The sequence below is a fragment of the Chlorocebus sabaeus genome, chromosome 8, assembly GCF_047675955.1.
Source record: "Chlorocebus sabaeus isolate Y175 chromosome 8, mChlSab1.0.hap1, whole genome shotgun sequence".
NCBI classification, from domain to species: Eukaryota; Metazoa; Chordata; class Mammalia; order Primates; family Cercopithecidae; genus Chlorocebus; species Chlorocebus sabaeus.
This window is the reverse complement of record NC_132911.1, coordinates 116,081,815-116,100,180: the sequence shown is the minus strand read 5'-3', so window position 1 is coordinate 116,100,180 and position 18,366 is coordinate 116,081,815. Positions and strand designations below refer to the sequence as shown.

General features: G+C 32.9%; 1 protein-coding gene across 2 annotated transcripts in view; it reads left to right on the top strand.

Annotated features, from left to right (window-relative positions):
* Positions 1 to 18,366, top strand: part of CSMD3 (CUB and Sushi multiple domains 3) — a 1,272,067-nt gene that overhangs the window by 1,075,488 nt on the left and 178,213 nt on the right. The window contains exons 33-35 of one of the 2 annotated variants that reach the window (XM_008001388.3): positions 13,365 to 13,478; positions 13,983 to 14,078; positions 15,693 to 15,896. In XM_008001388.3, coding sequence (XP_007999579.2) covers positions 13,365 to 13,478; positions 13,983 to 14,078; positions 15,693 to 15,896 — 414 coding nt within the window. The remainder of the gene's footprint in view (positions 1 to 13,364; positions 13,479 to 13,982; positions 14,079 to 15,692; positions 15,897 to 18,366) is intronic. The other variant, XM_008001392.3, reaches the window with a different exon arrangement.

The following is an 18,366-nucleotide window of genomic DNA, read 5'->3' as shown; positions in this document are numbered from 1 at the left end:
CTAAAATCTATTCCTAAAAATACTAAAAGTCTACAGAATATATGTCATGTTATTTATTAAGAACACATTTTATATAAATAACGTGTGTATTTTTAAGGTAGTAGAAATCTATTCCTGTATTATTTATGATGACTAAATAGTAATTTGGCCATTTAGGATGAATGTATTTATAAATAAATTATAAAATATTTCCCCCATCTTTTTCAACAAAATATCCCTAAAAACATTCACTCTTTTCTTTCAGTTCTGCTTCTTTATCATGTATCTTAATTGTTTTGTTTGACCTTAAGTTTTCTCAGTAGTTTTTGATGTGACCTGTCCACCAGTATACTCCATGCTGCCATGCTCTATAGGATAATGGCTAAGAGATCGGGCTTAAGATAAATTCATATTCTATGAATTCAAATCTTAGTTCTTTCCCTTTTTAGCTTACTAATTTATTGATAGTCATCTTGTTTTTTTTTATCTGTAAAACAGAGATGATAGTGTCTACCTCAAAGGTCTTTGTAAGGATCAATGAAGCTGATATGTATAAAGAACTTTGCACAGTTTGTTACATATAGTAAGGGTTTAATGAATGATAACTAGTTAATATTATACTGTTTAAAAATGTTTTTTTCCATTTAAAAATACTTTTTATTCATTTTCTCAATTTCTACTAGCAGCAAATTCTGTCACTTGTATTGGAAAATTTTAATAGACTTTGGTCTGACTACATATATATGTGTTATATATATTACATATGTATTACATATATGTATTAATATATGACATATGTGTAATATATGTATATATTACACATAACAAGCATGCTATTACATATATGTGTACATATTATGCATGCTGTCACTTATACGTGTACATATGTATATATGCATATATTATTACATATCTATGCAATATGGATGTGGTATATGCAATATATAATATATATAAAACATATTTTTAATATATAAAACATATTTTTATATATATAAAATGTGTGTGTGTGTGTGTGTGTGTGTGTATATATATATATTTAGAGGGGATCTTCCTCTATCACTGAGTCTGGAGTGCAGTGGTACAATCTTGGATCACTGCAACCTCCGCCTCCCGGGTTCCAGTGATTCTCCTGCCTCAGCCTCCCAAGGAGCTGGGACTATAGGCACGTGCCACCACTCTCAGCTAATATTTTGTATTTTCAATAGAGATGGGGTTTCATTGTGTTGGTCAGGCTGGTCTTGAACTCATGACCTAAAGTGATCCACCCATCTAGGCCTCTCAAAGTGCTGGAATTACAGATGTGAGTCACTGCACCCGGCCTAGTCTGGCAAAATAAGTGCCAGAGAATGGTAACATTTTATAATGAGAATAAGTAAGCTTGGAATTCCTTGTTAAAAAAAAATGTGCAAACAGGACTCTCAACATAAAGCTAGAGCCCAAGTTAAAGAGATAACTAGTGATGATTTTTTGCAAAGCTAAGAACCTTTTTTAAAATGTTGACATATGGTGTACCCCTCCACCTGTTATTCTGAAATAGCTGTACATTCTGCTAATGAAAGAGCCCTTAGTAAACGGAACTTTGAAAGTTGAGGAGTTGAGGGTACTTTGCCTGCAGAAAAGGCATGGCAAAGCATGCGTAGGAGGCAACATGCAGAGTGGAGTTAAAGAATTCAATGAAAGCAAGAGCTTGAATCTGGGCATAATGCTACATTGTGTGTCAAAGTCTTATACGTAAAACAGAGAGAAACAAAACTTCCCTATTTGAAGTAGGAGCTAGGGGGACCAGGAACTATATCCACATAGCATCCCTCTCACCTCTAGATGTAACCTACACATTGAATTACATTCTGTAATAAACTCATAAAATTAACTCTCACCGACAGCTACATGCCAGTACAATTTTGTTCGATTGAGTTTTATCCTATTTTAGTCTCTCTGCTTCAAAAAAATCATTGTTTTTTTTCACAAATATATGACATTAAAAATCAGATGAGGGTTATAGGTTTTATACATTAAAAGTAACATTAGTGACACATCAATCAAATGAAATGTATGGATTTTGAATTCAGATTTGATTAAACTAACTATAAAAAGACTATTTTTGGGTAAAATCAGGGAAATGGGAACAATAAATAGTTATTTGATGAACTAAAGAAATTATTAAATTTGTTAGATCTGGCAATTATATTGTGGCTATTTTTTAAAGTCGTTATCTGTTAGAGACCAATACCAAAGCATTTATGGAAAAAGAATATGACGTTGGGAAGTTGCTTTAAAGTACTCCAGGTTGGGAATACAGGTCAGATAGGAAGAGACACATGAAACAAGATTGACATAATGTTGATAGGTGTTGAAGCTGGATGATGGTTTCATGGTTGTTTATTTTACTATTCTGTCTACTTGGTATATGTTTGAAATTTTCCATAATAAAATAAATCCCAGTAATTTGATTTATAGTCCACAAGAGAATGTCTTTCTGGCTTGAATCTTTCTGACCCAATTAGGATTTGGCAGATATATTCTACCAAATGTGTTAAAAAAAAAAATATATATATATATATATATATATATATATATATATATATATGTGAAAGGTGATTAAATAAAAGCACACATTCAAATTGAAAATAGTTCAAAACAAAAGTGCTAATAACGTATTTGAACACTTCAAACTTTTTATTTGACTTTTATGTTTTAATTCTTTTAAACATATAATAGAATTACTTATTGTGTGTTTTTTTTTATTATTATTATTATTTCATTTGCTTTTAAACACCAAATTAATTCTCAACTTCTGGGAAATGTTACAACTGCCAAATTGCAGATAAGCTTCTGGCTTGCAGTTGGATAGGTCTTTGCTTCTGGAACAATTAAAGAAAATTAAAGTATATTTGCTTATAAGATGGTTTTTGTAATGTTTATACATTTAAAATATGTCAAATAGGCAGTTTTGAAATTTTGACAGTAGGCGAATGGTCACAATACAGACAGAAATCTAGCTTTAGAGAAATCTGAAAGTAGAGGTTATGGATTTAGTCAGCAAACGTAGTTTATGGGTTGACAAAAGTGTCATACACAAAAAATTGTTAACAGAAAGATAAATTAGGACCCCATTTGTTGTTGTTAAGTTCAAAGCAAGCCTAGATTCCTGGTGCTACCAAATTACTGGATAATTGGGTACCATAATCAAATCCTTGAATTTTTTAATAACATCTTTTATTTCCTAATTACTACAAAATAGCAATATGTTAAGATTTTCATATATTTATTTTTCAGAGCCAGAATGATCTCATTATACTCTGTGAGCTGCTGACTTAGCACTCCAGACTTTTTTGCTCAAAGGCAGGATTGGCCCCAGCATTCTAGGATGGAGCCATGCTTCTGCATGGAGATTTTAAAATGCTAAATCAGCATAACACAGCTCATTGTGAGTTACTAGTTTATCGCTATTGTACTATGATAATAACCATGAGTGCTTGTAATCTAACTGATATGTAGAAAATGTAAATGTTTTCAAACTATTAATAAAACTTTCACTTGATATTACAGTCAAGTATCCCTAATCATCCCTTATGTATGAGACTAGAAGTGTCTTGGATTTCCGATTATTTTGGATTTTAAATGTTCGCTTATACATAATGAGATATCTGGGGACTGGGACACACATCTAAACACAAAACTTATTTATGTTTTATATACTTCTTATATGCATAACTAAGATAATTTTATACAATATTTTAAATAATATTTGTGACCGTCACATGACATCAGGTGTGAAATTTTCCACTTGTGAAGTCATGTCAGCTCTAAAAAATATTTGGAGTTTGAGGCATTTTTGATTTGGGATTTTGGGATTAGAGATGCTTAATTTGTTTATCAATTAATGCAACTTATATCTAAACTTTTCTCATTGCTAGAGAGCTTTTAAAAAACAGTAGCACATTGATTTGATTTGGTGTTGATTTTAAAAGTTCTGCCTTTCTGGTGCTTTTGAAAGTAAATTTTCATAATACTACACTTTTATTTATTTATTTTTCATAAAATTAAAGTTTTAATTGCACATCTTGTAGTAATCTTTAAATGAAAAAGCCTTTAAAATCATGATATCCAAGTGGTATAATGATCCCAAAATGCAAATTTGTAGCTATTCATACAGTAAGTACTTTCACAGTTCAGAGTGTACAGTATGAAGAGCAAACAGTTCTGCACAGTACATGTTACTGATATAAAAGGGAAGCATTTTGCATGCATGATAATTTCTAATATTTTGTCTTAAAATATTCTTATGAGATGAAAATATGAGTCAGAAATTAACATAAAAGTAGCCAAATATTATGATAGTTTATGTTACCAACAGTAATTTTTTATTATTTCACACATAATGAAATACAGTACTCTACCCATCTTTGATTTGAATCTTCTTTATTTCTATTCTGTCAGTACTGTGGATGCACATGTGCATTTTCATCTTTTCTGTGTTGTTAATAAAATGAAAACTGACCAAAACAAGGTTGACACAATTTTTAAAAAGGTGGCAAACCAGCTCAGTTCCTAATATAGGCATCAAAATAAACCCTAGAATACAAAACTATGTGTAGATTTTGCAAAAGGAGTAATAAGCATGTTGAGAATCAAGCTGAGATCTAATAGGAATTTATGATATTTTCTAATTTCCTTTTCTGCACCGACTTCCTTCTATGTGGAACTATTTCTTTTGTGATAAAGTTTCAGTGACTTTGATACAGAAGGAATTAAGATTCAGGGAGTAAACAAAAAAAAAGGTAGAATGCATTCTCACCTTGCTCCTCTTTTCTTAGCCCCAGTAGAAAGCTGATAATTACATTTTCCTTTTTCATCCAAAAGAATAGAATGTAAAATCAAGTAGATAGAGAAGTGCATAGCCATCTTGAAGTCTTAAGACAAATTAAGCTTGATTAAAATAGCTGGAGTATACTCATCTCACCCAGGAAGTTCTATGTTTTTTACTAAATACTGATGTATAGAAAGCAGACAATGAAAGAAGATATGCTCACATAAAAGTTGAATTAAATTTTGCCTATCAGTAAGTTTTCTAACTGAATTAGGAGCCTGTATATTTACAAAACTGAGTTGCTAGTAATAGTGACTAACATTTGTTACTGTTTCAGGTGCTGTTTAAAATGTTTTACAAGCATCAATTTAAAATGTTTTACAAGTATCACATCAATCCCAGGAGGTCAGGTACTTTTATTATCCCTGTTTTACAGATGAGGAAACTGAGGCTTTCCCATTTGGTTAATCCTGGATTCAGTCCTCGAGAGTCTGATTCCAGAACTTGAATGCTTAACTCTTTATTAGGCAATTTTATGAAATGCCCTAATATCATAGGATATATCAGACACATAAGTTGGTCATTTGAAAACATTAATCTTCCTAAATCTGTTCAGCTATAAGTACTGATAATCTTTAGGTTACTTCATCCATTCTTTTATGCAGCAAAGAGGGCTTGTCATTTGGCAAGCTTTGATTGACACTGCCATTGTCACCATCATTAATTTGGCACTATCTATCTGACTACTAGGGCTGCTTCCAGAGAGACCTGCTGGCCTTACTTCACCAAATTTGAAGCCTTTTATGTCAAAACAAGTTTAAATCAAGCTGAATTCACTACAACCTCTTAGATATTTTAATTTTAACTCTCCACCATCTTCTCCACAGGGGTTGGATCTCTTCCTTTAACCATGCCCCAGTCTAAGTCTCAGTTTTGGTTTTTTTTTTCCTCACACTGTCATGCCATTAGGATACTCAGAGAATTATTCCCCTCTGAGAAAAAGAAATGACAAAAAAATTGAAATATTAATTTGCATAAATTCAATTTTCATTTTTAATTCAATAACTCCAATCCTGATCATTGAGTTATGGTAATCATGTCCATATTTGTTTTATTATCCTCATTTGAAATTAATTAATTGCTAAATCAGTGAACCTTTATATAATGTAGCAGCTAGTTATTTTGATGTCTCAAAAATTAAAAGTAACTTCTAAAAGTTTCTGGTTTACTCAGACAGTTTTAAAAAGAAATCATTCATTTACTTCCTGAAGAATAGAAGAATAGTGTATTAGTCCATTCTCACTCTACTGTGAAGAAATATCCAAGACTGGGTAATTTATAAAGGAAAGAGGTTTAATTGATTCATAGTCCTGAATAGCTGGAGAAGCCTCAGGAAACTTACAATCATGGCAGAAGGCAAAGGAGAAGCAGGTACTTTACAGGGTGGCAGGATGAAGTGAGAGCCAGCAGAAGAAATGCCAGACCCTTATAAAACCATCATATCTCGTAAGAACTCACTCCCTATCATGACAACAGCTATGGGGAAACCACCCTCATGATTCAGTTACCTCTCGTTGGGTCCCTCCCAGTACACATGGAAATTATGGGAACTACAATTTGAGATGAAATTTGGGTGGGAACACAGCCAAACAATATCATTCTACCCCTGGTCCCTTCCAATCTCATGCCCTCACCTTTCAAAACACAATCATGACTTTCCAACAGTCCTCCAAAGTCTTCATTCATTCCAGCATTAACCCAAAAGTACAAGTTCAAAGTCTCATCTGAAACAAGGTAAGTCCCATCTACCTATGAGCCTATAAAATCAAAAGCAAGTTAATTATTTCCTAGTTACAATGGGGGTACAGGCATTTGGTAAATATACCAGTTCCAAATGAGAGAAATTGGCCAAAACAAAAGGACTACAGGCCCCATCCAAGTCCAAAATCCAATAGAGCAGTCATTAAGCCTTAAAGTTCCCAAATGATCTTCTTTGACTTCATCCATTCTCACATCCAGGTCACACTGATGCAAGAGGTGGGTTCTGTCAGCCTCAGGCATCTCTGGTCCTGTGGCTTTGCAGGGTAAAACCCCCCCTTCTGGCTGCTTTCACAGACTGGCATTGAGCATCTGTGACTTTTCCTGGTGCACAATACAAGCTGTCGGTGAATCTACCATTCTGGATCTGGTGGATGGTGGCTTTCTTCTCATAGCTCCACTAGGCAGTGTCCCAGTGGATACTCTCTGTGGGAGCTCCAATCCTGTATTTCCCTTCCACAGTGCCCTAGCAGAGGTTCTTCATGATGGCTCCACCCTGCAGCAAACTTCTGCCTGGATATCCAGACATTTCCATACATCCTATGAAATCTAGGTGGAGGTTCCCAGACCTCAATTCTTGATTTCTGTGCACCAACAAGCTCAACACCATATGGGAGCTGCCAAGGCTTGGGACTTGCACCCTTTGAAGCAATGCTCAAGCTGTACCTTGGTTCTTAACCACAGCTAGAGCTGAAGCAGCTGGGTGCAGGGCACCATGTCCTGAGGCTGCACAGAGCAGGAGAGCCCTGGGCCAGCCCAGGAAACCATTTTTGCCTCCTAGACCTTTAGGCCTTTGGTGAGAGGGGCTTCCATGAAGTTCTCTGACATACTCTGGAGACATTTTCCTTACTGTCTTGGGGATTAATATTTGGTTCCTCATTACATACACAAATTTCTGCAGCTGGCTTGAATTTCTCCCCAGAAAATGGGTTTTTTATTTAACCTCACATAGTCAGACTGCAAATTCTCCAAACTTTTATGCTTTGCTTCCTCTTGAATGCCTTGTAGCTTAGAAATTTATTCTGCCAGATACCCTAAATCATCTCTCTCAAGTTCAAAGTAAATTCCACACATCTCTAGCACAGAGGAAAAATGTTACCAGTCTCTTTACTAAAGCATAGAAAGAATCACCTTTATTCTAGTTCTCAACAAGTTTCTCATCTCCATCTGAGACAACCTCAGTCTGGACTTCATTATCCATATCACTATCAGCATTTTGGTCAAAAGTCTTTAAGGAGTTCCAAACTTTCCCACATCTCCCTGTATTCTGAGCCCTCAAAACTTTCCAACTTCTGCCTCTTACCTAATTCCAAAGTTGCTTCCACATTTTCAGGTATCTTTATAGCAGCACTCCACTCTTGGTACCAATTTACTGTATTAGCCTGTTCTAACACTGCTATGAAGGAATACCCAAGATTAAGTAATTTATAAAGGAAAAAGGTTTAATTGACTGACAGTTCTACATTGTTGAAGAGGCCTCAGGAAATTTACAATCATGGCACAAGGCAATGGGAGAAGCAGGCACCTTCTTCACATGGCAGCAGGACACAGTGAGAGCCAGCAGGGGGAATGCCAGATGCTTATAAAACCATCATACCTCATGATAACTCACTCACTATCATGAGAACAGCAAAGGGAGAACCACCTCCATGATTCAGTTACCTCCCAGGGGGACATGGGGATTATTGGGACTACAGTTCAAGATGAGATTTGAGTGGAGTTGCAGCCAAACTATATCAAATAGACTATTCAGGAGTGTCAGGATAGGCATAGGAATTACTTTGATGGGTTTTACAATAGAGAAGAGAGAGATTGAGCCAACTTCAAATATAACAAGAAAAAGTGGGAATTTATATATCAGAAGCAGTATGGAGGTTAGTAGATGGACAATTATTAAGAGGAATCATCAGGGATGAGGGCTATTCTGGCTAAACCACCTTAACAGGACTGTTGGTGAAGGCAAGCCAGGGTTATCAGACATCACCTGGGGGATGATGGAGGCGAGAGGGTAATCAGATATTGAGATAAGGGGGTTTTGGCTAAACCAGCTCATCAGGATTCTTGTTAAAACTGGACAATGCAAAGACAGACACAGAAGTGAAATAGTCAAGGCCTAGTTGGGAAGAGGATTCAGAGGAGCCTTATTAAACATTGGTCAAGGAGAGAATAATAGCAATGGTAGAACGTTTCAACCATGTTGCAGATTAGAGTTTAGTGGAGAAGGGAGCTTTAACTTCTTGTTGTTCTATTTATTCATGTTCTAAGCAAAGACCCTCCCTGTGAGCACTAACCCATTTTAGTGCATTATGCCATATTCCAGGCACCCACTATACTGTTTCCGCAATGATGCTTTCAGGGTAACTGTTGGTCTGTAGTGACAATTCAGCCACTTGCCTATGCTAATGCTCAAGAGTTTCTTTATGCCATCTTAGACACTGTCATCATTTATTGATTTACATTTGGGATGGCTTAATTAAGCAAATTGGATGGAGTCTCAGGAATTAAATGAATGTGACGAAATGAAAAAGGATTCGACAGGGTTTGATGGAGAATAGGAAACAAAGGCTTACTGAAACAGTTACATGAAAATTTATGTTATGCAAACCTTCTCAGCCAATGGAATACTACTTCTCAATCTTATTTGGATGTGATACTTCAAAAATTAGATGTCAAATAAACCTTGCTTTGTCTACAAAAAAGAGCAGATAGATACACTGCCTTGTCTCATTCTGAATTTATTCATGGGGAAGAAAATGAACTAGGAAAATACTTTAAAGTTGGGATAAAGGTTCTAGCAATGTGATCTAAACTGGTTTTCCTTTTAGTGATTTCTCCAGACTTTTAAAGTGATTTTTTTTTAATCTAAGTTATAGATTTATTAAAAATGTGTCAAGAACTCCATGAATGTTACCCATTAGAGGTTAGTAGATGCTTTGCTTTAAAGAATGGATTTAATTGATCAGTATAGCAATACTCTCCATGGAAAGATGTACCCAAAGTGCCCTATTGTTGGTCTATAATTAATTGGCTAGCCTAACATCTTTTCATAGGTGGAATAAAGAAAAGCTGCCACGTCAATAAACAGAAATAGAATTAATAGAGTTAAAGAGCAGGGACCTTGTCTGTACTGGTCACTTTCTTAACACTAGCATTTAACCCAATTTCTGGCACATCACAGAATCAACTAACGCTGGTTGAATTAATAAACTCTATTCTAAAATACAATGTATGAAAATATAATAGGCTTAGATATAGTTTCAGGCATAAAAACTAGATAATTTGCATAGGCTTATTTGTTTGCTTTTATCTTACTGGTTTCCTTATTCTCCCTTTTTCTAGCTTACTATAGTATATACACCACTATAAAAATTGAATTTTTCAGCAAAAGAGATAAAAACGTTTTCTTTAACATATATTGTGTTTAAAGAAGAAAAAAATTAGTATCATTTCCCTTAAGAAATAGCTTGGTGTATACAGCTTACTCTTGTATATTGAGAGCAAAATGCCTTTGAAATCTATGTGCTTAAGAAAACAGAAAGGAAGCTTGGAGCTGAGATGCAGGGAATTCTGTATCTCTGCTTGGAAATAAAGAAACAGACCACGGAGCTTGTTAATCATGCAGAAGGCATAATCAGCACAGACTTGGGGTTAATTGTAGTTCTAGAAATAAAAGGGTGTTCTACCCATTGGATTGAGGCACCAGCATCACGTCAGCGTTTAGAGAGAATTTTTAAAAAGAGCAGAATTATGACTCACATATAAATATAAAGGATACTTAAAAATTTTGTTTAACTTTCAATTAAATAATGAGAAACCCAGTAAGATGTTACAATGGTTCAAAAGAGAATTCAAATAACCAAATAATAGATGGTTAATAGATAAATTAGACAGATCTGTGGATAAGATAGATAGATAATCAGGAATGTTAAGATGAATTTACAAACAAATAGATGCGTAGAGGCAAAATAAATCTGTTCACTGGGCAATAATCCATTGCATTATACCACAGTCTCCATTTAACACAAGTTACCCAATTTGCTAGACAAGTTGCTTAAAAAAAAACACACACACACAACAATAACCAGTAATCTTTTGAGCCACTTTAAAATCTCTTACAGATTTTCCTTATATCACTTTCAACCAGGCAAATACCTTTGGCTATTCAGAACATTTTAGAATCAGAAGACCTACTGCTGTTTGCACCTTAAAAAACCAAATAAATTAAGAGATTTACAGACAGAATGGAGAAGCAAATCTGATAGTCACCACTTAGTTTTTAAGACTTCTGACTGAGAGTACTTGGTTCACGATTATAATGTATCAGTTTAATGAGACAATATTAATATGATAATGTGTGGGAAATCAGATCACTATGTGAGTATTCTTCATTGTTCATACTACAAAATAACTTATGCATGTACTTTAAAATTTTATCTTTACTATAGTGATTCCATATCCTCTCAGAGTAACTGTTTTCTGGTGAAAGCTACTTTTAATTTAAAGTTTCAATTGCCGATATTAATGCAGAGTTGATTGCTTTTAAAGAAAAGTGGCTAGCTCATTGCTTAATAAGGCAAGATTCAGCACTCTACTCCCCCACTCCTAACTTTCTCAACTCTCCCAACTGAGTTAATAACTACAACAAATTACAAGCACAAATTATTAACAACACTTAAAAGAGCATGCCCTACAGTTTTCTATACTCAACATGATACAAAAACACGGGGTTAATGGCTGCATTGTTAACAGTTATAGTCTCAACTATATTCATTATCTCTAAACATATTCAGTTTAGAGATAATGCAAAACTGGTCTATCTGTATAGAAACAATAATTGAGAAGAGGACTAAAGGCAAAAAAAAAAAAAGATGAATTTTTTTTTTCTTTTTCCTCACAAAAAGCTCTTGGATACCTGTGTATTTTAGTTGTTTTAAATGTTTGTAAATATAGTGGTTTGCAAAGAAATTGGGCATCTTTTCTGATGGAAAGAAAGAGTTAAAGGATGCTGAATTGTACTTTTTTTCTTAATAATTTCCCAAAAAGCTGAGAGAAAGAATAAATTATACTCCAAGAGCCTTTTTGGGCAGTGTGTTTGATGTAACAAAGTTATCATGATTAGACTAACATACCTTTTTTTTTTTTTTTTTTTTTTTTTTTTTGGCTGCTTGGTAAGGCAACGACAATCTGCTTTATAATAGAACCTTCTTAAGACATGTTTGAGAATACATCATCTAAACACTAATCTAAACAAATGCAAAAACAGAAAACCTTTCCTATATATATTTGGAGTATTTTGGAAGTAGCTTGGGTGGAACAAATTTGGAATCTTTTAAAAGGGTCTGAATTCAAAATTTTTGTATGACTTGTAAACCATTAAAATAATTCACGGCTTGTGTCTGGTTTGGTGGAAACATAAATTTGTATTCATGACTTCTAGGAAATATTTTAAGGAGGATTATTGACAAATTTTAGCACAGCAATGTTCAGAAATGTTCAAAGAAACATCGTTGTATCTGTTAATGTTTTCATTTTCTTTTGCTCTACAAAGAACTGGACTGAGATCACCAGCTTATTTTTACAGGCCAAAAAACTACATATAGCTTTGTTTACAATATTATGTGTATACCTGAATTCATAGGCAAAAGTAACCATGTTTCAAGTGAATTAACCTATTGGTATAAGGACCACCAGAGAATGTCCATACCCTTCATTTGAGGTGTACAATTTGAATCAGCATTTGAAACATATGCTTGTATATACTTATGGAATGAACAATTTAAATTCATGTGATTTCAAATTTATAAAATGACCTTGCTTTTACATTATTAAATTTTCATTAAAAATTATACTCTTTTAAACCCCACAATTTTACCAATGCAATATTTTAAGGATAATTTTTCTTACTGATTTTATTAAAAAAACACACAAACAGCGCAAACTGATTTCTGTTCTTTCTGTTCTTGAAACAAGTTCTTTCTCTATAGTTTTAGTTTGGGTAAATTCTGCATGTAAGTTTAGTATATAATTAAAGAATAAGTAAAAATGGAGTAAAAAGACACATCTATAAAGCTCTGTTGGTATGTACTTCAGAACTGTACTTACCATGGAAGAGCAATTATTCTGCAAAATTTTATGATATCTCAATTGCTGAGGAATCGTAAATAATATTTCTTTATTTTGGCAGAAGATTAACAATAAATGTTTAGGAATCATTTAAAACTTAGAATGTAAATTAAACACTATACCTGAAAAGAATCTTGCTAATCTTTTTCTAATGAAATTATTACTCATAATGGAATAGCATTTTTAAGGACAATTTTAAAACTCCCCTGAATTAAAACTTTGTCTATCTCATCTGAAGGAGGAGGAAAAAAATTAGAAAAAGAGAAGAGAGTCACAAAGTGAAAAGAATCAAACCACCATTGGGAAAAGCCAAAAGTAGTTACTATAAAGTATTAATCATCAATATTATGATTTCTGATCCAAATTAAATGCTATACTCATTTATATTTTTAAGAATTGTTATCTTAAAATTTTACTGCTTTAGGTCATGGTCACTTCTTTTATGACCTGAAGTACTGTGTCAGTAATATGAACCAATTGGCACCTATCCTCTTTTAATGGTAGAAAAAAAAATGACTATTATATTGTAATACTTTGTTCTCTCTCTCCTCCTCTTTCTATTTTTTTGTTTTTTGTTTTCGTTTTTGGATGGTTGGTGATTTGTTTGCTTCTCCGGGTTCCTGTTGATCAGTGGTGTTTGGCCAGTTTGTATTTTTCCAGACATCACTCCACGATGTTGTTGAGGTGTATGATGGGCCAACTCAGCAATCTTCTCTGTTATCTTCCCTCTCAGGATCCCATTCAGGTATCCTTTAATAGAACTGCCATGCATCAGTTACTGATTAAAGACTGACTTTGATTAGTATTGTAGTGAAAGTTGAGATTTATGTCATCCATATTAGAAATAAAGTAAAGTGAAATTAGTATCACTTTTTTTTTTTCTAAAGAATAGAAACAAAATTAACTCAGAAGGTTGAGAAAAATACAACCAACTATTCTCTGGGATTGTAACCAAGTAAATAATATATTTAATCACTTAGTCTCTGGTGTTTAATGTAATATAAAATATTTAAGAATTCTTTGAAGAATGAGGCAATATGTATAACAATGTATTTAAAGCTTTCTGAGAAAAAGATTGCAATACAAGTTGAACCCAAAGAAACTATATTGGTAGTGGTAGGATATTTTAAAGTAATTTGATAGAACATAGATTGACATTTTCAAATGACAGTGTAAGATTATAATATAATTTGTTAGGTTTACTGAATGAAAATTATTTATGATATCTAGTGTTTGTTTTGTTGAGTAGGAGAATCACTTCCACTGAGTTCAGGTAATCAGATCACAATTCGATTTACTTCAGTTGGACCAATAACAGCTAAGGGATTTCACTTTGTTTACCAAGGTAAGTGACCCTGTAGTCTAGAAACACACTAAGGAATGATATCATTTTCTATGATGTATTCAGAGATTTTGAATGATGAACTCCTCTAGATAAAAGTGTTTTTAAGCAGTTTTATTTTGTCCCCTCCGCCATCACTACATCACTGTCAACTTGACCAAAGTAAACAAAATCTATTGCTTCCATCATCATTCTCAGTTTAAATGCCTGATTTTCCTTCCTTCTCACATATTGTTTTCAAAATATCTACTTTTTTTCCTGACAATTCTTTACTATCTACATTTTCTATTTTCTAACAGTCTAGTACTCTAGACTATTTAGTCTAATTTAGTTTAGCACTCTAAAGATACAAAAATTTTGGTGCTGATGTACTTAAACATGCCAAAGAAATCAGTGTTCCATTCTAAAATTATAGTTTCTCATTCTCTCAGGAGAATTAAAACTTTCTTCACAGTTTTTAGGACTTTTGTGCAATTAGAAGTTTGTTTACACAGTTTTTTCTTGCCTGTGGTAGACAACCTTCTACATTATCATTAAACCAAGTTAAGAGCCATTATTTGAAATATTTTCTTTGAAATACATATGTTCATATGGTAGTTATTCTCAAACGTATCTTGCATTTTATTCCTAAGAAATGTATAAGCATTTGTGATTTGTTATTCCTATTAAACCCTCTTACCCCATTCATCAGTTGACTATAATACTATACTCTTTTATGTTAAGTAGTACTTTCCCCTGGAAACAATGTGTGGTATCATGACTGTAAAAAGGCACTATAATGAATGGAATTATACTTACTCAAGTCGAATAAGATGAATTAATCTATTTAGAATTCATCATATCATTTTTCTGGGCTATTGTCAATCTCTTTAATCACATTTGTTATGTGTTTTAAAAAGAAAAAACATCCTGTTATCATTCTATTTTACTAAACCAAAAAAAAAAAAAAAAAAAAAAGAGAGGCACAATTAAAGGACATACCTATAAAATCTAAAAGCAATTTCAAATCTGATATTGTGTGATTATTGAAGTAAAAAGTTTTATTGTTGTTAATCTGTCTGACATATATTCTACCTAGTCCAAATGTAGTTATCTTTCTCAATAGCAAATGTGTTTGAAATTAAGTTTGTGAACATTCTATGAAACTAATAAAGTACTGTTTGCTTTTGTAAAATCCGTTTTTAATTAAGAACCGAATACTGAAAACAAAAGTAAAATTATTTGATATAACCTGACACATATTTTTTGAACTTGGTATTCTAAGCTTAAAAAGAAAAAAAAATGCTTTTAGTTTTATCCCACAAATTACAAAAATATCTAACAAAAAGTACTTTGTAATATTAATTAGTCTGTTAAAACAAAAATAGAAAAAAAATGGTTGATGTGTAAAGGATCAAAAGTAAAACTTTTCTGATAAAAAACCTTGATGATGATAACAATATTTATTTTAAATTATGTTATTCTGTCTGAAATTTAACACTTTGAGAATATATTAAAATAGTTAATTCAAGTTCTGATAGAAAGTGATGATTTCTCAAAAACGTGTTTAAATAGTTACATACAAAAATCTGTATTTGTCTACCACGTAAAATTAAAATAAACAATATTTCTACACAGCTGTTCCTAGAACAAGTTCTACACAATGCAGTTCTGTGCCTGAACCAAGATTTGGAAGAAGAATTGGCAATGAATTTGCAGTTGGTTCCTTGGTTCTTTTTGAATGTAATCCAGGGTATATTCTCCATGGATCCATAGCAATTAGGTGTGAAACAGTGCCCAATTCTTTGGCCCAGTGGAATGATTCCTTACCTACTTGTATTGGTGAGTATATAAATTTGTATGATCTGTGATTATACATATTTTATATAAAAATTGATTACCTTACATCTTTCGATTTGTTAAAATTTCAAATGTAATTATGCACTAAATTTTAAGTAATGTAATAAGTATGCTTTATATAAATATGAAAAATCATTGGAGATTTGTTGCAATTGTCTTGGTGATGAAATCAGTGAAAAAGTTTGTTGAATTAGCTAAATAGTTTCCTCATTTACTGCTTTACATGGATTTATATGGATGTAAGTACATACATATATTTCCAGGAACACAGAATCTGATGCTACTAATGTGGGATTATGAAGCACTATTATCCTTTTTTTTTATTTTTAATTTTTGTGAGTACACAGTAGGTGTGTATATTAATGGAGTACATGAGATGTTTTGTTATAAGCAGTCAATATGAAATAAGCACTTTATGAAGAATGGGATATCCATCTCCTCAAGCATTTATTCTTTGCATTGCAGCAATCCAATTACACTCTTTAAGTTATTTTAAAATGTACAGTTATTATTGACTATAGTCACATTGTTGTGCTATCAAATGGTAGGTCTTAAAGCTGACTTTTCTGGAAATATTTTGCTTGGTCATCAAAAGAATTAGAAAATATGAATTTTTTTTCTGACTTTGTTAGTTGCAGATATGTATAAAAATATAAAATAATAAATTTTTTCAGTCTTTCACAAATATGGTTGGTAACATTTTGAATGCGTAAAATGCATAAGGTTAGCCAAAAATCTTATTGTTTCAAAGTTGTTTTTGCAATAGTATATCTAACTTATGTTGGTAAATAGAATGTATACTATCTAAAATTATGGATATCTTAACAGTTTAGAATTTTATAGTATTTCAGGGTAATTATAATGATGCTTGGCTTTTGTAGTGTTCCATAGACATAGAAAATATAGAAAGTAGGGAAATTACTCTCTTCTCTGCCCCAATAGCATATCTGAAAGTTATTATTTTAAAAAAATACATAATATTAAATTCAAAATAGAGTGATAAGACTTAATTTCAGGTTATAAAATAATTCTAATGACTTGAGTTGTTTCTCATTAAAGTTACATTGGTATGTGATGTTAAAAATAAGATTTTATTTTATTTTATTTTATTTTATTTTTTTGAGAGAGAGTCTTGCTCTGTTGCCAGTCTGGAGGGCCGTGACATGATCTCAGCTCCCTTTCAACTTCTGCCTCCCAGATTCAAGCCTCCTGCCTCAACATTCCGAGTAGCTGGGATTACAAGAATGCACTCCCATGCCCAGCTAATTTTTGTATGTTTACAAAATACAAAAGGGACCAGGTCTCATCATGTTGTCTAGGCTGGTATCAAACTCCTGGCCTCAAGTAATTCACCCACCTCAGCCTCCCAGAATGCTGGGATTACAGGTGTGATCTACCACACCCAGCTGAAAATAATATTTTTTAAAATAAAAGATAAGCAGAAATTTTGTTTTATTTTTGTTTTAATTTTAATAATCTTAATAGTCCACTCTCCATAGAGAAGAATGAGTATGTATATTGACACATAATAGACAATCATAAATATATAAAATTACTTTTCAATAACACATTTTGCCATATGAAAATGAATTATATTTGCCATTCTTATTTTTAGCTTTTTAAAATACATTTGTTCACATGTCAGTTCATAGGTCATTAGAATAAAAAATAATCTTAAATTGTGAAATAACATAGAAGTCTCGCCCTGTCGCTCAGGCTGGAGTGCAATGGCATGATCTTGGCTCACTGCAACCTCCGCCTCCCAGGTTCAAGCGATTCTCCTGCCTCAGCCTCCCGAGTATCTAGGATTACAGGCACCCGCCACTATGCCCTGCTAATTTTTTGTTTCTTTTAGTAGAGACGGTGTTTCACCATGTTGGTCAGGCTGGTCTTCAACTCCTGACCTCGTGATCCACCTGCCTCGGCCTCCCAAAGTGCTGGGGTTTAGGCACGAGCCACCGCACCCGACCAGGATATGTAATTTTTATAGAATATATTTGCTTTAAGTAAAATATATTTTTTTACCATTTTATTGAGGACATTGTCAAAAACTGTGCTAGGATAATGGTATAAACTGGGCTGTCACAAATAACTAGGAAAGATGGATGGTCATTTGATTTCTCTAGGAATTTGATATTGCCACTCCCACCCCCCCCCCAAAAATATACCTAGCATATTCCACAGTGCATTTTTTTCTTATAACAAATATTTTAATTTTTTTCCGTGACAATAAATGGAACCTGAACTATTCTTGTATTATTCTATTATTTGTCGAATGACCACTTACAAAAAATAATTTAAAACACTAGAAGACTGAAAATGACTCTTCAATTTTCTTATCTTTTAGCTAAATAACCACAATTTCTGATTTCTGATATTTATAATTTTCTTAATGCCACTATTTGCCAATCCTACCGTCTGAATATTTATTCTCTCCCTCTCTCCACAACCC